General features: G+C 46.5%; 1 protein-coding gene across 2 annotated transcripts; it reads left to right on the top strand.

Moving 5' to 3' along the window:
* The first annotated feature begins 7,731 nt into the window (after window positions 1-7,731).
* On the top strand, window positions 7,732-13,039 carry LOC109751990 (uncharacterized). 2 transcript variants are annotated; one of them, XM_020310853.4, is made up of 9 exons: window positions 7,732-8,052; window positions 9,798-9,896; window positions 9,966-10,402; window positions 11,034-11,094; window positions 11,230-11,283; window positions 12,157-12,225; window positions 12,359-12,424; window positions 12,521-12,589; window positions 12,700-13,039. In XM_020310853.4, exons 1-9 carry the CDS (start codon window positions 7,942-7,944, stop codon window positions 12,787-12,789), a joined length of 1,056 nt encoding a protein of 351 aa, XP_020166442.1. In that variant the 5' UTR covers window positions 7,732-7,941; the 3' UTR covers window positions 12,790-13,039. The 2 variants fall into 2 exon arrangements, with proteins under 2 accessions (XP_020166442.1, XP_040248242.1); XM_040392308.3 differs by having other exon boundaries at window positions 7,754-8,052; window positions 9,966-10,396.
* Window positions 13,040-13,588: the final 549 nt, after the last annotated feature.

The following is a 13,588-nucleotide window of genomic DNA, read 5'->3' as shown; positions in this document are numbered from 1 at the left end:
GGGTAATCATAGCTATGCTCAAGGAGTAGGAAGCCCCCAAGTATTTAGTAATCATGGCGTACAAGCCAGATCAAGAGGGTAGTCATAGCTATGCTCAATGAGCAGGAAGCCCCCAAGTGATCATATGAAGTGACAATAAAGACTCATTATTCTTAAAAATGGAACGACAGAGGACCTGAATTACCAGGGATGACGGCTTTATTATATCCATCATAATATATACATTGTCAAAATATGTACATCACAAGAGCCAGTGGCTCAAGTGTAATAAGGCCGAAGATGAGCAATATTCCAAGGCCAGCGGGTCTCCTCCTCCGATGTGCATGAGTCTTTGTGGTCTCGAACATCGATAAGGTAGTATGGCCCATTGTTTAGATTTTTGCTAACCACAAAGGGCCCTTCCCAAGGTGGGGATAGCTTGTGCATATCAGTTTGATCCTGGATAAGCCGGAGCACCAGATCACCTTCTTGAAAGGTTCTAGTTTTAACCCGGCGGCTGTGATAACGGCGCATATCTTGTTGGTAAATCGCCGAACGAGCCGCCGCAAGGTCACACTCCTCATCTAACAGGTCAAGTGCATCCTGACGTGCTTTTTCATTATCAGCTTCAACATAAGCCGCCACACGAGGCGAATCATGACGGATGTCACTGGGGAGAACCGCCTCTGCTCCGTAAACCATGAAGAAAGGCGTGTAACCCGTAGATCTGTTGGGGGTGGTATTGATGCTCCATAACACGGAAGGTAACTCCTCCACCCAACAACCCGGCGTCCTCTACAAAGGGACCATAAGCCGGGGCTTGATGCCTTTCAAGATTTCTTGATTGGCCTGCTCAGCTTGACCATTGGACTGGGGGTGAGCCACTGATGATACATCAAGCCGAATATGCTCTCGTTGACAAAACTCTTTCATAGCACCCTTGGAGAGATTAGCGCCATTATCAGTTATAATGTTGTGGGGAAAACCAAAACGGAAAATTACCTTTTTGATGAATTGCACCGTTGTTGCCGCATCACACTTACTAACCTGCTCTGCTTGAACCCACTTTGTGAATTTTTCAACCGCCACCAAAAGGTGAGTCTTTTTATCCTTGGATCTTTTGAAAGGCCCAACCATATCAAGCCCCCAGACTGCAAATGTCCAAGCAATTGGAATCATCCTTAATTCTTGAGCCGACACATGAGCTCGACTTGAAAATTTCTGACAACCATCACATTTACTGACCAAATCCTCAGCATCAGCATGAGCCGTCAGCCAATAAAATCCATGACGAAAAGCCTTGGCCACGAGAGACTTAGAGCCAGCATGATGACAACAATCTCCCTCATGAATCTCTCATAGGATCTCACGACCTTCTTCAGGAGAAACACAACGTTGAACGCCCATGTAATACTGCGATGATGCAACTCTCCATTGACAATAGTCATTGACTTAGAATGTCGGGTTTTCTGCCTGGCCAAAGTTTCATCCTCAGGTAACTCGCCCCGGGTCATATAAGCCAAATATGGAACTATCCAATCAGGAATGGCATGAAGAGCTGCCACCAATTGTGCTTCCGGGTCAGGAATAGCCAGATCTTCCTCTGTAGGCAATTTGACTGAAGAGTTATGCAGGATATTCAGGAAAGTGTTAGGTGGCACCGGCTTACGCTGGGACCCTAACCGGCTCAAAGCATCAGCCGCCTCATTTTTTCTGCGATCAACATGTTCAACTTGATAACCTTTGAAGTGACCAGCGATAGCATCAACCTCTCGGCGATAAGCCGCCATGAGTGGATCCTTAGAATCCCAAGTGCCAGAAACTTGCTGAGCTACCAAATTTGAGTTGCCGAAACACCTCACCTGGCTTAAGTTCATCTCCTTAGCCATCCGAAGACCATGGAGCAAGGCCTCATACTCAGTTGCATTGTTAGTACAAGGGAACATCAACCGGAGAACGTAACAAAATTTATCACCTCGTGGGGAAGTCAAGATAAATCCAGCCCCCGAGCCCTCCAATTGCCTGGATCCATCAAAATGAATAGTCCAATATGTGTTATCCAGCTTCTCCTCAGGCATCTGCAGCTCTTTCCAATCATTGATGAAATCCACAAGCGCTTGAGACTTGATGGTTGTGCGAGGTATATACTTCAAACCATGAGGTCCAGCTCAATGGCCCACTTGGCTACCCGACCGGTGGCTTCACTGTTTTGAATAATATCCCCTAAAGGGGCAGAACTAACCACAGTGATGGGATGACCCAGAAAATATTGCTTGAGCTTTCGACTAGCCATGAACACCCCATATACAAGCTTCTGCCAATGCGGATACCTCTGCTTGGACTCAATAAGCACCTCACTGATGTAGTAAACCGGCCGCTGAACCGGATATTCCTTGCCTGACTCCTTTCTTTCCACTACAATCACCACGCTGACAGCTCGGCTGTTGGCAGCCACATATAACAACAAAGGCTCTTTATCAATGGGAGCAGCAAGAACCGGCGGCTCAGCCAATTGTTTCTTCAAGCCCTCAAATGCCTGATTAGCAGCATCACTCCAAACAAAGTGATCCGTCTTCTTCATCATCTGGTAAAGAGGAATAGCCTTTTCACCCAACCGGCTTATGAACTGGCTTAAGGTCGCAATTCGACCCGCCAGACGCTGAACATCATTAATACACACCGGCTTATCCAGGGAAGTGATAGCCTTAATTTTCTCCGGGTTAGCTTCAATACCCCGTTCAGAAACCAGAAAGCCCAAGAGCTTGCCTGCTGGCACACCAAAGACACACTTTGCCGGGTTAAGCATCATCTTGTAGACCCGGAGATTGTCAAAGGTCTCCTTCAAATCATCTATCAAGGTCTCCTTCTTCTTAGAGTTCACCACAATATCATCCACATAAGCATGAACATTACGCCCGATTTGACTATGAAGGCAATTCTGTACACACCGCTGGTAAGTCGCCTGGGCACTCTTGAGGCCAAAAGGCATAGACACATAGCAGAAGGCTCCAAAGGGAGTGATAAAAGCCGTCTTCTCCTGGTCCTTAACTGCCATCTTGATACGATGATAACCAGAATAAGCATCCAAAAAACTCAAACGCTCACAACCCGCCGTAGCATCAATAATCTGATCAATACGAGGGAGAGCAAAGGGATCAGCCGGACAGGCTTTGTTTAAGTCCGTGTAATCCACACACATGCGCCAGGTACCACTTTTCTTAAGTACCAGCACCGAGTTAGCCAACCACTCAGGATGAAACACTTCAACGATAAACCCAGCCGCCAAGAGCCGGGCCACTTCTTCACCAATGGCCTTGCGCCTCTCTTCATTGAAACGGCGAAGGAATTGCTTGACTAGTTTAAACTTTGGATCAATATTGAGAGTGTGCTCAGCGAGTTCCCTCGGTACACCTGGCATGTCAGAAGGTTTCCATGCAAAGATGTCCCGTTTCTCACGGATGAACTCGATGAGCGCGCTTTCCTATTTTGGATCCAGGTTAGCACTGATGTTGAACTGTTTGGATGAATCGCCAGGAACGAAGTCAACTAGCTTAGTGTCATCCGCTGAATTAAACTTCAACAAGGGGTCATGCTTCGTGGTTGGCTTCTTCAAAGATGTCATATCCGCCGGGTCAACATTATCCTTGTAAAATTTCAACTCCTCTGTTGCACAGACAGACTCAGCGTAAGCAACATCGCCTTCTTCACACTCCAAGGCTATCTTCCGGCTCCCATGTACCATGATGGTGCCTGATGACCCGGCATCTTAAGCTGTAGATAAACATAACACGGCCTTGCCATGAACTTAGCATAAGCCGGCCGTCCAAACAGAGCATGATACGAGCTTTGGATCTTGACAACTTCAAAGGTCAAAGTCTCCGCTCTGGAATCATGTTCATCTCCAAAGGACACTTCCAAAGCGATCTTTCCCACAGGATACGCCGACTTACCACGCACCACTCCATGGAAAATGTATTGGATGGTTTAAGATTTTTGTCAGTCAATCCCATACGACAAAAAGTATCATAATAAAGGATATTGATACTACTGCCTCCATCCATGAGTACCTTAGTGAACTTGTACCCTCCATCCTGTGGTGCTACCACCAGAGCTAAGTGGCCTGGATTATCAACCCGGGGTGGGTGATCCTCACGACTCCAAAGAATAGGGTGTTCAGACAACCGTAAATAACGAGGAGTCGCCGGTTCAACCACGTCTATTGCCCTCTTATGGAGTTTTTGGTCTCCCTTACACAAGCTCGTGGTGAAGACATGATACTATCCACTATTCAACTGCTTCGGGTTACTCTGATAACCAGACTGTTGCTGCTGATTCCCTTGACCAGACTGTTGATTAAAACCGCCCTGATTGCCTTGGCTCTGAAAACCGGAATTAGAACCGCCACCACCGTGACCCGGACCATGAAAACCGGATCCTGAGCCGCCGTCCGGCCCATGATTGTTCTGGAAAAAGTTGGAATTTCTGTACTCCCTCATAATAAAGCAATCCTTCCAGAGGTGAGTGGCCGGCTTTTCTCGCGTACCATGCTTTGGGCAGGGCTGATTCATTATTTCCTCAAGATTGAATCTTGGCCCTCCAAACCGAGGGTGCGGCTTTCCCTTGCGGCGCTGATTATTATCCTGCACATTGGTGTTAGCCACAAAATCCAAATTGCCATCAGCTTTGCGCTTACCACTGCCACCCTGACTCGCCGGGTCATGCTGCTGCCCTTTCGTGCTGCTGCTCTTCTTTCCCTTACCCGGCCTTTCGTCATCAGACTTGGGGTCCTTGGTACTATCAGAGTCGGCGTACTTGACAAGAGCCGCCATCAGCTCCCCCATGTCGTTGCAGTGGCGTTTAAGCCGCCCTAGCTTCTGCTTAAGAGGCATAAAATGGCAGTTTTTCTCCAACATTAGAACTGCTGAACCGGCATTGATACGATCCGATGAGTGCAGGATGGTTGAGACCCGGCGCACCTAATGGGTTTTTGACTCGCCCTCTTCTTGGACACAGGAGTCCAAATCCACAATAGACATAGGCTGCTTGCACGTGTCTTTAAAGTTCTGGATAAAACGAGCTTTTAACTCGGCCAATGATCCAATGGAGTTGGGCGGCAACCCTTTCAACCAAGTACGAGCCGTTCCATCCAACATCATGATGAAATACTTAGCGCATGCGGCATCGCCAACATACAGCAGCTCCATTGCCATCTCGTAACTTTCAACCCAAGCTTTAGGGGGTTGATCTGCTGTGTAATTAGGCACCTTACGAGGACCCTTAAAATCCTTGGGCAAACGCTCATTACGCATAGCCGACACTAAACATGGCACACCCAAGGTTCTAGAGGTCACGCCTGCCTCCACTAAAGTTGAGGATAAACCAGAGAACGCTGATGAGCCGTTTGTTGAGCCGCCAGCTCGGTCTCCCGACGCGCTCTGCGCTGATCCACCAAAGTCTGTGCGTTGGCACCACGCGCCGAGTCATGTCCGTGAGGCTGGTTGCGGCGCCATTCACTGCTTGAAACTGTCGGTGAGTCAATGTGCCTGTTGTAACTCCGGCTTGGACGAGGGGTTCAGTGAATTTGCTCACGACTATAAGAATAAGCCGCTTGCTGAGCCACGACTGTCTGAAGAAGCTCCCTGGCCCGCCGTGTCTCTATCGCCGTTGGAGACTCGCCTTCAACTGGTAGAGCCGTCAATCGTGTTGCCGCAGCAATCATATTGTCCAAAGGGTTAGAATAATGACTCGGTGGCGTCAAAACATCCTGAGGCGGGGTATTATTCACACGTGGAGAGCCCATCGTGCGTGGCTGAACCGGCGCTCCAGCCCCAGGCGCTTCAACCGTCCGGTTTACCACCGGCGGATCACTGGTCCCTGCTCCAGGCGTGTTGAAGAGGTTCCTCGGCTCATAAACCGGGGGTAGATGACTCCGGTGTCTCCTCCTCATGACCTCATTTGAAGCATTCTGATCCAACGTGAGCCGGAAGGAATCCGCTTGGATCCGCTGTGCCTGAGCATCCAAGACACCCCGTTTTGCAACCATCCTAGCGTTCTCAGCCGCTAGCTCTTCCTTGGCTTGAGCTATCTCATCTCGCAGCTTAGCCACATCCACCTTGTGCTGCTCCTGGTTGTCCAGGGTTACTTCCACCCCCATCAGAGTCGCCAGAGCCTCTAACAATTCTGTGAGAACTTGAGCCGGCGGGCGCGCAGAGCCGCTAGCACCAGCCGCCGCCGTAGCCATCGAACTGGAAGTCATAGCCGCGGCGGTTGTTGAACCAAGCGCCGGTTGTGTGCCGGCCATGAAGATCGCAACCATGTTCGGCGGCTCGTAGGGTCCGGAATACTATCACCATCGGAATAGCCCCCAAGCCGGCCGTCTTGCAGTTGATACAATGAATTGGTCTCGCCCGTGGACGACTCACCATCAGAATAGATGGCCGTCTCATCGCCAGACACAGATTCATCTTCAATTTCCGCCCCATGGATGAAACCAACAAAGGCACGCTTCACGGCGGGTTGAACTCGGGCGGGTCACGCACATTGAGCCGTCTCGAGGATGTCGGTGCAGATGTCCGGCTCAGGGCCCGGTTCGCCGATCTTGCCGATGAAGACGTGGATTCCGCCGAAGGGGACCCGGTACCCGTACTCGATTGAGTCGGCCTCGGGGCCCCAGCCTGCATCGTCGATGTAGAGCTTGCCGCGACGACTCTTGGTCATTTGGCTCACAGCGTATCCCTTGATCCCTTCGAAGCTGCCCTGTAAGAACTCGAAACCACCATGCGTTGGCCCCACGATGAGCGACAACTGTCGTGGAATCGTCACGACAGATGTCCTAGCAGAAGGACTTAGTCGTGGAGCCATCACAACTAGGTTAGCTTAAATGGGTTAAACGGGACAAAGGACACATGAAGTTTATACTGATTCGGCCCCTTGCGGCGAAGGTAAAGGCCTAATCCAGTTTGAGGTCTTATTGCTTGGGTTTCGATTATCAGGAAGCGAATACGCTTGACCTAGTTCTCGATCTCTCGTTTCTTGCCCTAAATCGCCGTCGGGTCGTCCCTTTATATACACAGGTTCACGCCCGGCGGCTCACGGAGTCCTGGTCGGCTCATACACAACGTGTCCGGCTCGGTGACTAACTACACATGCCTTACAACATAAGTCATACATATATGGCGGTTCACACCTGTGGGCCTCAAGCCGCCTTTGGGTCTTGGGCCTTCAGTAAGCCTACTTCGCGAACCGCCATCTTCAACATCTTCATGGGCCTTGTCATTACGAACCGCCAGTGGTATGACCCAGCCCCTCCTGGGCGGGTCATACCCAATAGTTATATCCCCAACAGAGCCGAAATCCTCCCGTCGATTTTTCGGCAACGCGGGCGAGCTCGCGCCATCTCCCTGGTCGCACGAGGAGAGAAGCGCGTCGCCCTCCCCTGCCTCGCCCGAGCCAGGCTCGCGAGCTACTGCTGATTCGGGCGTTTCCCCTGGGCTGGCCTGAACGTGCTTTAAGTTCCGTGCGATGTGAGCCGCACAGTAAACACAGGCAATCAAACGGACCAATTATTTTTCACGCGGGCCAGGTTGAACCATATGCAGGCAACCAAACAGGCCCTTAGTTGCTCACCGCTACAGCTCGCATTAAGCGACCTATCCCTCGCGCTAAAACGAGCCGGAGCCACCCATTTCAGTCACTCAGAGGCCAACCTGGGCCGAGCTTTAACAGGGTCAGGTGTTTGCTGGGCCATAAACCAAGAGAGAGCATGGGCAGTTTCGAACCGCATCGTCCCACGATCCAAACTGACGGCGGAGATTTCCCAGCGCTTCTGGCATCTGGGTCGCGAACTACTCCGTCAGATCCGACACCTTCTCTCCTCACCTCCCCTCCTCTCCTCGTCTCGACGCGCGCGACAGAGACAGGGGAAGAAAGCCCAAAACCCTAGTCCTCGTCGCCGGCGGCGAGATGGCCGTCAACGAGGAAACATCCGTCTACGTCGGCGGCCTGCCCTACGACGCCGACGAGGATATGCTCCGCAGCTACTTTGGGCCCTGCGGCACCATCGTCTCCGTCAAGGTCTCCCACCCCCACCTCCGTTTTGCTTCCGTACCCCCGCTTCTCCGTGTTGCTTCCTTGTACTTTCGGAGGGAAAAAGCGGCTTGGTTGTTAGGGTTTTGTTTCTTTGCTGCCGCTTTGATGCAGAAGCATGCGCCTGTCGGGGTCCGCGTGCGAGATAGTTTAGGTCAACGAAAGAGCCTTTTGGTATGTTTCTTGGATTATTACGTGCAAATGACAGTGCATGGAGCGGCCGGGTAAACTCAATTCTGGAAGAGCTGCACTACTGGATAAAGATTTGCCTCACTAAAGATGATCTGGGAAGATGGGGGGTAGCAGATCTAGTGTCGTGTCACTCGTTTGTTGCTTACTTCAGTGTCAAGATGGACCTCGTATCTGGTCATAGTAGAAAAATTGCAAGTGTGTCTCAGATGTCAAGGCATGAATTTGAGGACATTATTATGATCTAGGTTGCAAGTAAACTGTTCTTGTCGGAGTGGAAGAAGTATGACTGTAGAGGTGTAATCATTACAGGGCCAAAATCATGAATAAAACTTTGGAAACTTCAACTGTGAGCTTGCTTATGTAAATCTCGTCTTAAATAAATGTGTATAAAGTAACAAAAAACAACAAGAATAGGAACTAGTAGAAGAGGCCTGTTTTTTGGATTTGATTTGGTGGTCATGATTCTGGCACATTCATGGATCATTATTTTCCAAGTTCTCCTATCCAAACCCAAATCTTTGGGTACATTCCGTTCTTTAATTCCTTCAAGTCTCTCAAGATGATCTGGGAAGATGGAGGCAGCAGATCTAGTGTCGTGTCACTTGTTTGTTGCTTTGTACGGTGTCAAGATGGATCACATTTCAGGCCATAGTTTCGTATTTTGAGGTATTCATATCCCAGAAGGGGGTTCTATTGAATTTGTTTTGGATGTCTGCATTCTTCCATTTCAGATATTTGATTTAATGCTTAGAATAGAAAAAAAATTAAGTCTGTCTCATATATCGGCATGAATTTGAGGACATTATGATCTAGGGTTGTAAGTATACTGTTATTGTTTGAGTGGAAGATGTATGGTTGTATAGAGGTGTAAACATGGCCAAAATCAAGAAAATAACTAATTTGGAAACTTTAATTGCGAACTTGCTGATGTAAATCCCATCAAATTAAATGTGTGTAAGCAACGAAACGCGACAAAACAGGAACTAGAAAAAGAGGCCTGCTTTTCGGTTTTGACTTGTAGGTCATGATTCTGGCACATTCATGGATCACTATTTTCCATGCTCTCCTATCCAAACCCAAATCTTTGGGTACATTTGTTCCTTAGTTTCTTTAAGTCTCTTCTTATGTCCGAGTCCTGACTCTCATTGTATAGTTGACACAAGTTAAAATTGATCTATGCACCCGAGCCTCTGGAGGCCTCCTTTGGACATGTCAAAATCATATCATGACGTGTTAGATCAGCTTTTGTTTAGTTATCATCATTTTGATTTGATCATTCCTTGTATGATAACAGATTCACCTTAGCATATGCATCTCTGCTGCACTCATCTGCTGGATTGTCGTTTATTAGGCCAAAATTCTGCCCTAGACAACGTCGCAGGCCATAATTGGCTATGTTTTTTTTGTTTGTTTGCTATGAACGATTGTAGTTAAGTGCTATGATTTTCCTTGAGGTGGTTCCTTGTGATATGACCAATGGGAGATTGAGATTGTACGTGCAATTAGATACCATCCTTTCCTGATCAATTTGTGCATTGCAGGTGATAAATGATCAGAGAATCAGGGGCAAGTGTTATGGGTTTGTTACTTACACTCAACATAGGGCTGCTCAGCGTGCTATCTTGGAGATGGATGGCAAGGTATAGTTCTATATGGAACTTTAATAACTATTTCTTTTCTCTTGTATTGAATTTTATTATTTGGAACAGCAAATAGGTAATCGTGCTGTGAGAGTAAATGAAGTGCGTACAAGAGGCAACACCCGTGATTTTGGGCGTGATGGCTTCCGACGAGATCCTGTAAGAGATGGAAGGGATGTATACTGGGACCGAAGGGATAGGGAGAGGAGTTATGATCGCCACCGGGATAGAGATCCCTACCATGACAGGGATAGTGATAGACCTCGTGACCATGATAGAGACAGATATGATGAACGTGGGGGATTTGACCATGAAATGGACTATTCCATGGATCGAGATCATGAAGGAGATGAGAGGCGTGCTAGAGACCTTTATCGAGGAGACCATGATCGTCCAGTGGAGATGCGTATGGATTCCGATAACGACAGAGACAAGGAAAATTCAAAAGGCTATGATAGTGAAAGAGATAAAGACGACAAGGAACAGCCACCAAGGAAAAGGTTCAGGTACTACTTTTTCATAGTTATTAAGTTATAGATTGTCTTGCTGAAACTGTGTACCTCATTCATCGTGAATGGTTAAATTGCATTAATTTGCAAAAAATGCATGCTGTGCTAGTCCAACCACTAGTAGAATATGACAACCAGCTGTTGCATATCTCATCTTTCATTGTTGATTTGTACTTCTGCTCATGCTAGATTGCAAATTGGTTTAACACTTAACTAATAGCATTGGAAGTACAAGTTCAAGTAACTTCGTAATACAATGACCAAGAATGCCACTGAACAAATCAACGCAATGGACTTGACTATGCTGACGAGATTTTACAAATGTATTTATATTGGTATTTTAATCATTAAAACCAAGCTATCTACTTCACTAAGATTTAATAATGGACCTGAATCTGTGGTACTGAATAGATTATTGGAAATATTTGACATGCTTTTTTACTTTCTCAGTGACTAGTGTGAAATTCAGAAATGGCACATATGAGTTTCAACATTGATAATATGACTTTATTTGTTTGTTTCTACTTCTTCAAAACCATAATCTTTAGCGCAAGCTTTTACCTAGTCATCAGATAGCAGAGAAGTCTTTCCCAGGATGTAGTGTTCACTTTCCTATCTTTTCTTGCAGCCGTCCAAAGGGTCGTGAGAGCAGAGATATATCAAGTTCCAGTGATGAGCTTCAGAATGATGTAAATGCATTTGTCCTTGTTCTATGTTATTTTGAATGGTTCTTTGTCCAGAATCTTTTGTGATTCTTGCAACTTCTGTCGACTGCTTCTTGTTTTGGTAAATCTGCAACATCTCTGTTTGTGCATTTGTATCAGGCAAAACATCAGCTGGACAAGGCCATTCAGATGCATGAGGACCTTGAAAACGAGGTACTCTATTTTCCTAAAGAGCTCTGCACTATATTACTCGATTTGGACGGTCAAGCTATTTTAGACCATTTCAATAGTCAGTGTAAGCTAATGTGAATTTATTTCTTCATATAATCCATTTGACACAACACTTGCGTAGATTAGCAGCCAACAAAAACATAAACTTTGAATATGCTAGTCCTTGCAAAGAGTAATGTGAATGCCTGCCAACCAAAAGACATGAAGTACAGGGTCATGGCATATATTATTGTCAGCCCGATGCCAAGTAGGAAGCGCATGCTCAATCCACTGAAAAAACAAAAAAACATGGAATTGGGAGGATTCTAGATGGGCAACAAAAGATTGACAAAACATGAGTTTGCAACAACAACAAAAAGTAAAAAATGTATATTCATGTGTACGTAACTTGCATACAAATGTGATAAAAAAAAAGTAATAGAGTGATATGAGACTGGAGTTTTGCATTGCCTGTTGTGTGCAACACTACCCCATTGACATCAGCTGGATCAAGTCGAAACGCGTAAGATGAAACATATGTAGACAATTCTTGAACGAATCGGAGTGACCAATCGCATTTTGCTGCTGCCTGTCCATACATCAACTGAAAGGCCATTAACAAAAGGTGTAGTGGTAATGCCTGATGATGCCTGCCATAATCCATGTCCTAATTTCTACCCGCGCTGTCGGTAAAAAGAGACTAATCACATATGTTAGTTGCTTACTCACGTCTGCCTTTACACCTTTTGTTATTATTTGTTCATTGTAGAAATATAGCAGTCACACTGATGCCGTATGGGAGGACCCATGACTCAACTTTACTAGTCTTGAATTTTCATGTTATGAAAGAGGAATGTTAATACTCTGGGTTTGCAGGTTTCTCAGATTAGAGATAAAGTTACAAGCAAAGATCACCACATTGCAGATTTGCAAAAGAAATCTCAGGTAAATTTTTACCTGATATTAGAGTATTTATTTTAAATTACTCGCCTTGGTTCTTATTGAATGGTTCTTATTTGAATTAGCCTGCGTCAAGTTGTGATGAAAAGCTCTAAAAACAATTCTTAAAAAAATGCAGAAACTAGAGGATGAATTGGCTGCTGCGCGGAAAGTTTCTTCAGAGCGACAATTGACTGTCACAAAGGTATTTGCTTCTTGTCTTCACTGGTTAGCTGCTGCTTTAATGAAGAGAAGCAAGTCAAGCAAGTGATATTAACACACATGTTATGCATATGTGCAGCTGTACAAAAGTTTTCTTCAACTTCAAGACTACAATGACAGGGCCAAGACCGCAGAAGAGGATCTCAAGGTTATTTCCCCAACACATTCACCATTCTTTACGGCAAAATTGTCCATGGAAACACCATTGTCCTAGTTGTCACAAGCACATGATGTATTGACTTGCTCGCTATATCACAGGCTCTGGTTGATTCTGCGATGGCTGAGGTGGACATGGCTGAAGACGCTACAACCAAAGACGGCTCAGGGTATGAGAACGGCATGGCCTGAATCTGAAAGCCGAAAATGAAATCACTTCTCACGGTGCTGATCTCTGAGAATTACGACTTACTACCATGTAGAACCGTAACCAGTAAGTAGCTCATGCAAGTGAAGTCTAGGAAACCATGTTCCTTCGCACATTGATTAGTGCCGCACAGACCTTTTTTGTCTGGCTTGACCGTTTGTAATGTAAGCTGCCCGTAGTATATCAACCAACCAGCGCAATTCCATTATTTAAGCTCTCGTCATTGGCCGGCCATAACTTCTCATGGACGCTCTCAGGATTTGCCGCGATCGCCATGTATTGGTAATTTCCTTATTTGTCTGTCTGTTGCGAGGCACTTCTCTGAGTACATGCGGACCAGTAGTACGTGCCAGGCCCTCTTCTGTCCCTGTTGTTCTCCAGTTAACTGTATTTCTTCTGAACCGTTGGATTGACATCGGGCGGCTATGGAGAAGTACAGCATATGCTTATGAGGCGCATCATACAGCACAACTCCAGAAACCTGGAGACTAATGATTTCAGAAAATTGAATGCCATGACCATAAAAAAAATACATATCCAGTTCCAGTTATTGAAGGCCTCCTAGATGAACTTAATGGGACCACATATTTTTTCAAGATTGATCTAAAGAGTTCCTATTTGGGGCACATCATTTAAGGCAGAGTGGCCACTGACCCTGTGAAAATTGATGTTGTCTCTAACTGGCCTGTCCCCAAGAATGGCACTAAACTAAGGGTTTCCTTGGGCTGGCTGGATACTACAGAAGATTCCTTCAAGGGTATGACATTGTGGGTAGACCCATGT

Source organism: Aegilops tauschii, chromosome 6 (genome assembly GCF_002575655.3).
Source record: "Aegilops tauschii subsp. strangulata cultivar AL8/78 chromosome 6, Aet v6.0, whole genome shotgun sequence".
Taxonomy (NCBI): Eukaryota; Viridiplantae; Streptophyta; class Magnoliopsida; order Poales; family Poaceae; genus Aegilops; species Aegilops tauschii.
The sequence above is the reverse complement of the archived record's forward strand: the minus strand, read 5'-3'. Positions and strand labels throughout refer to the sequence as shown.